Genomic DNA, 12,124 nt, shown 5'->3' with positions numbered 1-12,124 from the left:
GTCCTGCTTAGAAGATAGTACTTAACAGCCCCCCTCCCCATCCTCTGGCTCTTATGTTCTTTCTGTTTTCTCTTGTACAGTGTTTCCAGAGCCTTAAGGGTGAGATCTCAACTACCTTTTATTCTCAGCATCTTGTGCACCCATGAGTCTTTGCATTTATCCATTAATTGCAAGAGGACACTTCTTGGTTTAAGCCTGAAAGTAGATTTTGTCTGTGGTTAAAAACACAACTATTTAGGGGGTGGTTTGATGCTGTGTCAATTCAACGAAGCAGCCATTTTAGCAACCCCTGCCCGCTAGGGTCAAAGACCTTTTTGGTCATGGGTTTTTTACGAGGTTTATAGTATAAGCATGGGTTCTGTCTTGTAGGGCAAACTCTAAATCCAATTAGGGAGTGAGTAGTTAACCCTTTAACAGTCATGCCATCATTACCAATGGGTGCATTTTGCCTGGCACTTTCATGTTATGGTAGAATTCACAGCTGTGTTAGATTGTCTCACCATCCCCAGGTTCTTTTTTCTTTTTGAGACAGGGTCTCCTGTACCCCAGCCAGCTTCAAATTTACTGTGTAGCCAAGGATGATTTTGAATTTTTGATCCTCCCTCTACTTCCAAAATGCTAGGATTACAGACCTGCAGCAGTGGGTTTATGCAGTGCTGGAGACTGCACCCAGGGCTTCATGCATGCTGGGCAAGCACTCTATCAACTGAGCTGCATCCCCAACCCTAGGCTGTGGATTTTGATAGAACTTGACTCTCCATTTGGCCTGTTTCTTTCTTTTTTCCCCTTTGTTTCCCTTCTTCCAACCCTTCCTTCCTCTTTCTTTCTTTACTTAAAAATTGTTTTTTAAAGATATTTTGTTTTTTATTTTTATTTTATGTGTATGAATGTATTGCCTGTATAGATGTAAGGTCACCTGTGTCGTGCAAAGCCTGTGGAGGTCAGAAGAGGGCATCAGTCCCCTGGAACTGGAGTTAAGGACCGTTGTTAGTATTGGGACTCGAACCCTGGTCCTCTGCAAGAGCAGCCAGGGCTCTTAACTACTGAGCTATCCAGCTAAAAGTTGTTTCTTATCTATTTATTTTTACTTATTTGTATGAGTGTTTTGCCTGCATGTATGTAAGTGCACCCATGCGATGCAATGCTCATGGAGATCAGAAGAGAACATTGGATTCCCTGGAACTGGAATTAGAGATGGTTGTTGGCCTCCATATAGGTGCTGGGAACTGAATCTCAGTCTTCTGCAAGAGTAGCCATCTGAGCCATCACTCTAGCCCCTGAAATAAGTTTTTTTTTTCTTAAAGTTACAGAAAATTTTCTTTTAATGGCATAGTAGAACTCACGCATGTGGCAGTCTGAATGTATGATAGAAACACATGACTGACTATAAGAGCATTCTTCTTTTGTCAGTACTCTTCATAATTCCATGTTTTCTTTGAAATTTATTTTATCTGCAGTTGGACATTTTATGGTGGATTTGAAGTTGTGTACAGGGTTTTCATTCAGTTACAATGATATCTTCATTTCCTTAAACAGAATCTTCAACATCAATCTTTGCAGCTCATTTCTAACATTATGACACTTCCTTTTATCTTCTGGATAGAGTTTCCAAAAGCTCAGCTGATTCTGTTGGCTTTCCCTTTCTGATTTTCTAGGTTACCTTTTGTTGTTTTGAATGAATTTCAGATTAAATGATTACTTTAACACTTTTGTCTTTACTTTGATTACATCCAGGTGTTTTGAAGTATCTTCATTGTTACGACACGGTCTCCCTGTAACCCCAGCTGTCCTGGAACTCACTATGTAGACCAGGCTGGCCTTGAACTCACAGAGATCCGCCTGCTTCTGCCTCCCAAGTGCTTGGATTAAAGGCGTGAGCCACCAAGCCTGGCCAATTTTTAAAAATTTAATTAAATGAACTAATTTGTTATTACTATTATTATTATTTTAACTTTTACAGAAACTTTATTGAGAATTTCATACATGCATATGAGGTGTTTTGAGCAAATCCATGTCCACTCCCTCCCCTCCAACATTCCCCCCTCTGAAGAGGGAACACTAAAATCTTTCAAGGATTAGATACAAGCTCCCAAATACATTTGACATTTTGACATTTTTGGCCTTAGGAACAGAGTGTGTGGCTACCAGGCCCAATGACATTTTGACTTTTAGCCCAGAAACTGGTTACATTTCTTTGGGGTCTTTATACTCTAGTGCCTAGCCAATTCCTACCTCCTATTTTTATCATGCCATCCTTTGAAGGGGTTACCCAAATTGCCAATAGGGACTAGGGACGCAAACCACTTTGGCTTCTTCCATGCTGAACAAGGATGCAGGGTGAGGCAATTGGAGTACTCCTTCAGTGGGTCTATCTACAAGACTCCCAAATTGCATAACTCTTGTCTCTAAGGGAAAAGGAAAGTCTCCTTGAATCATGAATGGGAGATGTGAAGGAGAAGTAAAGGCAAGAGTAATTAGCATTACAAGTTCTAGACAGGGAACTAGAAAAAAGTCAGAACAGGGCAATTTTCAAATGTTCATATGAGAGTCCATTGGAGTTTCTTGACAAGGGCTTCCAAAAGCATCCCTCTGTTGGGATCTTCCTCATTTTTCTTTTGTCTTCCAAGGCTGGACTAGTTGGCTGGGAAGAGTGGCTGGATATTCAGGTGAGGGTCCAGTGACCCAGCCTGGCACTCCTTTAATGAATGAGCCCAACCATCAACAAGCCTAGTTGTGACTATGCTTAGCAATCAGGCTCAGCCGAAGTAGTGACGATGGTAGTTATTTCATGCAGAAGGGACTGCTGTATAGCATCATATTATTAAAAGGACCTGGAATTTAAAAGGAGCCACATATGAGGGAGAACATACGTCATTTGTTTTTCTGAGTCTGTTACTTCACTTAGTATAACAGTTTCTAGATCCATCCATTTACCTGCAAATTTCATTATTTCATATTTCTTTACTGTGGAATAGAACTCCATCGTGTAAATATACCACATTTTTGTTAACAACTTGTCAGTTGAGGGGCACTTAGGTTGCTTCCATCTCTTAGCTATTGTGAAAAGAGCAGCAACAAACATGGTTGTACACGTGTCTCTACAATAGGATGAGTCCTTTGGGTATATGCCAAGGAGTGGTATAACCGGGTCATATAGTAGGCTCATTTTTAGTTTTTTAAGAGTTCTCCACACTGTTTTCCATAGAGGCCACACAAGTTTGCAATCCCACCAGCAGTGAATGAGTGTTCCCCTTTCTCCACATCCTTGTCAGCATTTGGTATCATTCGTTCTCTTGATCTTAATTTTCATTTCCCTAATTACTAACAATGTTGAACACTTTTTAAGATGTTTCTTAGCCATCTTTATTTCTTCATTTGAGAACTCTGGTTAGATCTTTAGCCAGTCTTTTAATGGGGTCATTTGTTTTCTTGATTCTTTGTTTTCTTGTTGTTGTTTTTGATCCTTTGTTTTTTGAGTTCTTTATATATTCTGAATGTTAAACCTCCGTCAGATGTGTCACTGGTGAAGATTTTTCCCTTTCTGTGGGTACTATTATTATTATTGTGTGTATGCTGTGGTTTGTGTGTGAAGAGACTGTGAAATAGTGTTGCTATGACTTAAAAAATATGCTTGGTCAATTAAGCTGAACTTTGAGCATGTATGTCTGGAGAGCCTTGTGTCTCATGAGAAAGTTTCTGTAAGAATGCTTGCTGAGGAGATATTTCTGGAATGCTTGTTCTCTCCTAGTTTCTCAGGAGACATGTTGATCTCCCAAGAGGACATACTATGGTGATAGTGTTGTCTTGTTCATTTTATTTTGCTGAATTGATATATTCAAGCCATATTATTATCCAATGTTCTGTAAACATTTGACTGTGGCTCTTACGAGTATGAGAAGCCATTTTATCATTGTTCAGTTCTGTAGACACGTGACTGCGATTCTCACGAGTATGAAAATAAAAGCAGAGCTGCTGATATTGATTTGATCAACACTCAGGCCTGGGTCCCCTGGTTTATTAATAGTTTTGTGGTAATCCATTCAGCTTCCGTGGCTGCACCCTGGTGGGCACAATGTGTGTGTGTGTGTGTGAGTGTGTGTGTGAAGGCATGCAAGTGCTGTGGTGCTCATATGAAGGTCTGAGGACAACTTTCCTATGTCGTTTCTCTCATTCCACTATGAATTCTGAGGCTCAAACTCAGGTCGTCAGGCTTGTGCTGCAAGTGTTTTACCTGCTGAGCCATCTCACCAACCCTCTGGTTTTGATATGATTGAGATATAGTCTGTTGCCTAATAGCTATCATTTGTTTGCAACAGTTTATATATCTATTATGTTATCTTAATTATTTTTGTACTTGCATAGCATTTTACAATATTCTACATTCTATCATTTTCTCATTTTCCTAATGATGGGTATTTAACTTACATTCTTTTGTCTTTTTGAGACAGGGTCTCCCTATGGCCCCATATGGCTTGGAACTCTTATGTAGGCCAGGCTGGCCTTGAACTCACAAAGATCCACCTGCCTTTGCCTCCTGAGTGCTGGGATTAAAGGTGTGTGCCCCCATGCCTGGCTTAGCTTACATTTTTTAATTAGCATAAAAATTGTCTCTATATTCTTATACATCTATCTTTGGTTAAAAAAATCATTCTACCTGGACTGGAGAGACAGCTCAGTGATTAAGAGTGCTTGTTACTCTATCATGAGGACTGAAGTTTGGATCCCAGGACCCGCCTCAGTTGACTCACAAATGCCTGCAATTCCAGCTCTAAGGGATCTGACACCTTCTTCTGGCCTCCATGGTCACCTGCACATACATATGTACATATACATGTGCACATAAAAAAACCCCAAACAGAAATCTTTAAATTAAAAAAAAACCCATTCTCTCTATAGTGTAGAGTGAACACATACACACATGTGAACATACACTTGAAATAAGTCATACATTTTTATTTAATTTTATATATAATGACTAGTAATAAAAGGTAATAATAGTGTTTCCTCAGTTTGGTTATGTCACTGTTATTTGGAATTTTGATTTGTTAGTTAAACCTAGTCTGAACTGATCATCTGCCAAATCCCCTATCATTAAAATGCTTTTCTCTGTCATCGACCCACTGTCTTCCCCAGGTTCAATTTCTGTTGGTTTATTCTCGGATTCTAGAACACTGGTCATGATAAATGTCTTGTAACTTTAAAATACATCTGTTATTAGTCAGGTATGGCTGTGCACACCTTTAATACCAGCACTCAGGAGACAGAGGCAGGTGGATCTCTGTGAGACTGAGGCCAGTCTGGTCTACATAGGGAGTTCCAAGACAGTGGGGCTACAGGGAATCCCTCTCTCAAACAAAACAAAATTCATCTGTTATCATTTGAGAGTTACACTGGGTGTTTTCCACGATTTGTGACCATAGAAGGAATTATTTTGACTGTTTAGCTAGTTTATCATACCGTTCTTTTTACTATAGTTTCAGTCCTTGCTTTCTTCCATCTCTTCCTTGGATACTTCATTTCTTTAACTTGGAGGAAAGTCATGTGGCCTTGCTTGTGTCTTCATGTTGCTTTTCCATGTGAATGCCAACTCCTCACATTTAATTATTTTTGATTACTATAAGGAATCTTTCTAGTCTATGATCATTTCTCAGGTCCTTCCGTCCTGTAGAAGTAATTCTTCTTTATCATCTTTAGGTCGAATTTTTAAGCATTCTCAGCAACCTTTGATAACATATGAAAAATATGATGTGACAGGCACTCCAAGGAACATAGGAGGGTCCCATTCTTCACCCCTTTTGAAGGCTCATGGTAAGTTACATGTGGAATATCATTACTGTGTTGTGGAACACAGTAACCCGATGAACCAGTGTTGCTGGATCAAGAGTAGTGGCAGATATCATCTAGCAGACTTTCACGAATCTTTTATGTTTAAACATTGATATTTGAAGATAAATCATCTATCTGAATGTTTGCCAATTTTTATTAAAAGTGGAAAGGATGTCTAACTTGGTGGTTTTAGCATTGGTAGCACATTAAAATCAGCAGTGAGAGATGTACTAATCCTGGGAGGTGGGTCTGAATGGAATCAAAATACATTGTATGAAATTTTGGAATCAATAAATCAGCAGTGAATTTTTAATACATCTATAATTTAAGAAATGTTTTATTTGAAACAGTTACAGGCAGGGTTGAATAGCGCAAGATTAATTAACTTTTATAGATCCTTGATTTTTTTGTCATTTATTAAAATAAAGCTTAATAAAAGTAGTTTATGCCCAGCGCTCAGGAGGCAGAGGCAGGCGGGTCTCTGTGAGTTCAAGGCCAGCCTGGTCTACATAGTGAGTTCCAGGACAGCTGGGGCTACAGGGAGACCCTGTCTCAAAAAGACCAAAAAAAAAATTGTTTTATGGTTTGTGTTGTTCAGTTGTAACAATAGTTTGGTTTCACTGTTGGAGACCGATCAATATGCAATCAATATGTGACTGGTCAATATTTGAATGTGTATATGGTCCTCAGTATAAAGCTTATGTTTTGGGTATTTGGGTGAGGATGGCACCAAGTGGGAGAGAACTTGCCTAGATGTAACACATGAAACATAATTCTACTTGCAAAGTTACCTGGCTTGTTGTTGAAAATATAGGACTTAAAAGTGGGGAAACAGTGGAGTGTCAACTGTACTGTTATAAAGCATTAATCTTTGAGGGGCATTTTTCTTATCATAATCTTTTTACACGCTTGGAACTTCTCCATGGTGATGGGCTTTCCCTGATTTTCATCACAGCTCACCTTGACGACTGCTTTATGGGTGTTAACTGGGCCTTGCTCATACTGTACCTCCAGTTGGGCAGGAATTAGATTTGGAGGCCATGTGTCTTTTTGGTTGTCATAGTTGTTTGTGGCTAGGCTTGAGAAGACAGCTGCAGACAGGCTGTATGAGGTTGTTGGTTAAGGGCATACTTGCTATGAACAAGCTATTCCGTTTCTCTGTGCCTTTGCGTCCCCATTCAGCCTAGCAGGAATAATAATTATAAATACCTCACAGAACCATGGTAAAGATCAATTTGACTGACATATGCCAAGCACTGGGCTATGGGATTGTAGGCTTAGAAGTTACAGTGGTGGAATAGTGAAAACTATGATCACAGGGTCTTTCAGGGACATATTGACCCCCAAGGCTGAAAGTACTTTGTTAACTGTTGATGCCTTCTAAGTAGTTGGCTTGGTCATTGAAGAAACAGCTTACTTTGTGATGTCAACCACTGGGTTTCTCCCCTGTAGGTGCCTTAATGTTTGTGGCATGGATGACTACTGTTAGCATAGGGGTACTGGTGGCCCGATTCTTCAGATCTGTTTGGTCAAAGGCTTTCTTCTTTGGTGAAGCAGCTTGGTTTCAGGTAGGTAAGGAAGAGAACTCAAAGCAATTTCCATATTACTCAAATACTATGACTGAAGTATGTGTGCTTTTTTTTTCATTGTGTGTGTGTGTGTGTGTGTGTGCATGGATCTGCCGTGTACATGCATGGAGGTCAAAGGACAGCTGATGGTTGTCTCCTTTCACCATGTGGGTTCTGGGCATTGAACTCAGGTTGTCAGGTTTGGCAGCAAGTGCCTTTACCCACAGAGTCATCTCATAAGCCCGTGTGTGTTTTCAATTACAGCTATTGTAGGTCTTAGATCTTTTTTCCCTTTAGTTTCTTAACCAATTGAGAGAATATGTAAGATTCTTGGTGAAGATCAAAATACAGCTTTGCCAGGAAGCAGGCTGAACTGGGGAGATGTCAGAGCCACATCTATCCCTTTTTCACATAGATATGGAGGCCCAAACGACCCTTTCTCTGGCCTCTGTTTGTAGTGGGAGATGCAGAAAGAGACTCACCAGTGCACTAAGTCATCTGAGTCAAGGAGGGGTGGAAAGCAAAAGAAAGAAGTCTGGTGCTTGTTTTCACTGCATATTTGGTTGATGGGCCACTGAGAGCTGGTGTTTCCCTAACTTACTAGTCAAGGTCATCTAATTATGTGTGGGACCAGAAACTGGAAATGTGCTTTTTCATGCTGAGCCTTCCCAGCATGATTGGAAGGCAGACTCCTATGGGAAGCAGTGAGAGCCAGAAAGTACCTTTCTCAGGAAAGCAGAGCAGCCTTACTCATCATGGGCCATGGAATGTAGATATTAGAACACTAGTATGTGTTGTGAGAAAGCACATGCCTGATTCTAGTACTGTCAGTGGGAAAGCTGTGGCTTTATTAGAAGATGCCTTTCCACTCTTGATCATCATACATTTATAGCTTTTGAGGTTTCCCTTACATAACCTCATTTCTTTCTGTTGGTTGGCATGGTGATCTGTTTTATTTATTCTCTTGGTTGCTATGTGTCCTGCTCCTGTCTTTGCCTTAGAGCTCTTTCTCATAGAGCCTGCTCATTCTCTTTCCTTCTCCAATCTGTTCATGTGGATTTTTCTAATTGGAAGACCATGTCCATTGTCAATCCAAGTCTTCCACTGTCTTTGTTATTCAAAATTTATTATTATTATTATTGTGTATATGTGTGTTTGTGTGCATGATGTGTGCATGTGGGTGCGAGTGTGTAGAGATTGAGGACAACTTTGTGGGAGTGGTTCTCTCTTTCCACATTTACATGGGTTCTGGGGCTCAAACTCAGGTCACCTGGCTTGTGCAGCAAGTACCTTTATCTGCTGAGCCCTGGCCCTCCACTGTCTAGAAATATAGTACTGGGGAGTGTGTGTGTGTGTGTGTGTGTTAGGTATAGTGACATACTTAGAAACCTATAGGGTCACTATCTAACATATAACATGTAGGGTAACTTTTCCTGGAATAGTTTTAGCTCACACAATTTACCAATACATAACAGTGCCTATTCATTTGGTATTCTCTTGATTTACACAGTGTATTATATCTTCCATATAGTTTTTTCTTATCTACTCAATTATACTGCAAGCCCCTCGGGATCCAGAATTTTCAGTTTCAGTGCTGTCCCTCTGCACCTGGCATAGCACTGTACTTAGTGACAGAGCTTAATTAATGTCTTTGGAATGAAATGAAGATCCTGGCAAATAAGCATGCTTTGTGTGAGCTCTTCACCCCTCCTGCTCTGAGTAGCTGAAGCCTTAGTAAATACTTTTGACTGACGAGATGGCAGCTTAGAGTTTTTTAAAAAGTTTAATGGCTCACTAACATTTTATTTTATTGGCCACCATCTGTGTTTCGATGTCAGTGGGGTTCACACCTTCAGTGAATCTCCCATGATCTCCCACCTCTGATACCAGCTGTCTTTCTTACACAGTTATCTGACTTCTCACCTTGCTGTCTCACCTTGCAGGTGCACCGAATGCTCATGCTTGCTACATCTGTGCTCACCTGCATAGCTTTTGTTATGCCTTTTGTATACAGAGGAGGCTGGAGTCAGGTAAGTCCCTCTTCAACAGGATGTTTTTCTAGCAATCTCTGTTGAAGTCAAAGCAGATTGCTGTTTTATTCTCAAGAGAGATCAAAATACATTTCTGTGTAGATCCCTCTTTCTTTTTTGAGTGATCTGATGAATTCATGTGGTCAGGGGTCAAGAACGAAGGGAGACTATAAATACAGGTCCCCTGGTATTGAAATATATTTTAGGCTGCATGACATGTTCACACATACCTGTAGTGAGCTTGTTTTCCTTATAGAACAGTGGAAATTTAAAGTATGATGTCTAAGGACATGAATAATATAGGTGGTTTTCTCTTATAATAATTATCATTAAGCTAACAGAAGTTGCATCCCTACCATGTGACTAGGTGTGCTAAGTGCTTTGTATGTACTATCAAATTTAAATCACAAATTAATATTGATCTTGTTAGTATTGATATTATGTCACAGATGAAGAAACCTAGGCTATTTCCAAAGGCTTATTTTCAGCATTGATCCCTGACTTACAAATCTTTTTTCTTTTAAGATTTATTTATTTATTTATTTACTTATTGGTCTTTTTTTGAGACAGGGTCTCTCTGTAGCCCCAGCTGGCCAGGAACTTGCTATGTAGACCAGGCTGGCCTTGAATTCACAGAGATCTGCCCGCCTCTGACTCCCGAGTGCTGGGATTAAAGGTCTGCACCACTATACCTGGTTTAAGATTTATTTTTTTTTAATTTTTAATTATGTGTCTGTGTGACTGTACGCTGTGTGTGTACTGCCTGTGGAGGCCAATGTACTGGGAACTATTCTGAATGCTTTCAGTTACTTAGCTCCTGGTCCTCACAGAACACCTAATAGCTGGATATTTGCATTGTCCTCACGTCACAGAAGAATACAGTAAAGGACAGAAAAGTTAAGTAACTATTTCAGGTAATCAATGACAATGCCAGGATCTGAGCACAGGTCAACTGGCCACAGAACAGTGTCAAGCATTGTAGTGAGTGTTAGGGATTATGTGTGGAAGGTATACATGCCTGGAACAAAGGACATGCTCAGTGGTGTCGTTATCATCATCATCGTTGTCATCATCACCATCATCATCATCGTCATTTAAAACCACTGAAACTCACTAAAAGTACACTCATGTACACTATTTTTTTTTCTTCTTCTTTGGTCGTTTTGAGACAGGGTCTCCCTGTAGCCCCAGCTGGCCCGGAACTCATTATGTAGACCAGGCTGGCCTCAAACTCACAGAGATCTGCCTGCCTCTGCCTCCCGATTGCTAGGATTAAAGGCGTGCACCACCACTTCTGGCGATATATACTATTTTGAAATATGATTTAAATTGATGAAAAAGACTATTTAAATGAAGTGCCTTTATTCAGCGTGCAGGCTACCACCCATACCTCGGTTGTACAGTGATGACTTTAGCTGTCCTTCAGCCTCTACTGGCAGCCTTTAGACCATCTTTACACGACCCAAGGTACTGACAGCTTTTGTATATAAATGCCCTTAGGGTGGGTATCATTGGTTGGCCAGCTAATTTCTTTTCAACTAGAAACATTTTATAAAATATAATGATCGAGTATATTTATATTTAAGGACTTTAAAATGTGTTTCAGATTCCCTGGGCAATCAGGGAAATTGCATGTTTCTTATTCTCTTGGGAATTAATTGTTCTTGCATCACTTTTAAGAGACTACCCACCAGCTATTTATTTTGGTAGGAGGCAAATGTTTAACTGGACTCATTGGAGTGTGGGGACAGCTGCTAGAATAGTTGCAGGTAAGTAACTGCGATGCCATCATTCATAGATAATTGCTAGCTGTTTATACTGCAGGTTGTAATTTGGCTTAAATGATTTTTAGATGCATTGGTAATTGGAGTAATTGGTTGTTGAGAAGAAATCAGCCTTAAACATTGAAATCTAGAAAGTAATTTCTAGAGGTAACGATTGAAGTCATTATTTCAGTTCGTTTCAGGTTTTTAAAGAATGACTTTAAAACCATCTAAGTCTCCTTTCTTCTCCCCACATTTACCTTTGTACCGACTAAGTTATGGTCGTGACCACACATGCAACAGGGCAAGGGAGGGTCATTTGGGTTGAGGTGGATGGGGTGAGCCCTCCACCTCCAGGCCATCTTCACACTGTGCTTGCAGGGAGTGTGGTGGTTTTCAAAAAGCAGTCGTAATTATCTGATTCATTGTTTTTTTAGTATTGGGATTGAACCCAGGGCCTCATACAGGCTAGGTAAACACACTACCTCTAGACTGTATCTTTGGCCTTTTTAAATTTGTGTTTTTTGTGGTTCTGGGGCTTGAACAAAGGGCTTGGTGCATGCTAGCGACTGCCCAGCCACGAACTGTATTCCAAGCCCTATCCCCAACCTTTTTAATATTTTTTTATTTTGAGATCGGGTCTCACCAAGTTGCCCATTCTGGCTCTGAATGCACCCTGTAGGCCAGGCAGGCCTTGAATTTGTGCTTCTCCTGTCTCAGTCTCCCCAATAGCTAGAATTATAGGCCTGCGTCAGGCTCAGCTTCTCTTTAACACCGAGGCAGGCAGCTTTTTGTCCTATTTCTATTTACCTTTTCTATGACTATTGCCTGTGGGATTCAACACGGAAGAAGGGATAAAATCATGTCAACATGGAAGAAGGGGTAAAATCATGTCATTTCTTATTTCTCTCCCTTTTTACACTGTAGACTCAAAACT

The 12,124-nt window shown here is 40.2% G+C and overlaps 1 protein-coding gene across 2 annotated transcripts in view; it reads left to right on the top strand.

Annotated features, from left to right (window-relative positions):
- The window catches only part of Frrs1 (ferric chelate reductase 1), a 75,947-nt gene that overhangs the window by 58,823 nt on the left and 5,000 nt on the right, over positions 1–12,124 (top strand). For both annotated transcript variants that reach the window (XM_029563838.1, XM_008833701.3), the window contains exons 9-13: positions 5,695–5,808; positions 7,279–7,394; positions 9,338–9,424; positions 10,794–10,891; positions 11,135–11,193. In XM_029563838.1, the coding sequence (XP_029419698.1) occupies positions 5,695–5,808; positions 7,279–7,394; positions 9,338–9,424; positions 10,794–10,891; positions 11,135–11,193 (474 nt within the window). The remainder of the gene's footprint in view (positions 1–5,694; positions 5,809–7,278; positions 7,395–9,337; positions 9,425–10,793; positions 10,892–11,134; positions 11,194–12,124) is intronic.

Source organism: Nannospalax galili, unplaced genomic scaffold (genome assembly GCF_000622305.1).
Source record: "Nannospalax galili isolate Female #2095 unplaced genomic scaffold, S.galili_v1.0 scaffold255, whole genome shotgun sequence".
Taxonomy (NCBI): Eukaryota; Metazoa; Chordata; class Mammalia; order Rodentia; family Spalacidae; genus Nannospalax; species Nannospalax galili.
The sequence above is the reverse complement of the archived record's forward strand: the minus strand, read 5'-3'. Positions and strand labels throughout refer to the sequence as shown.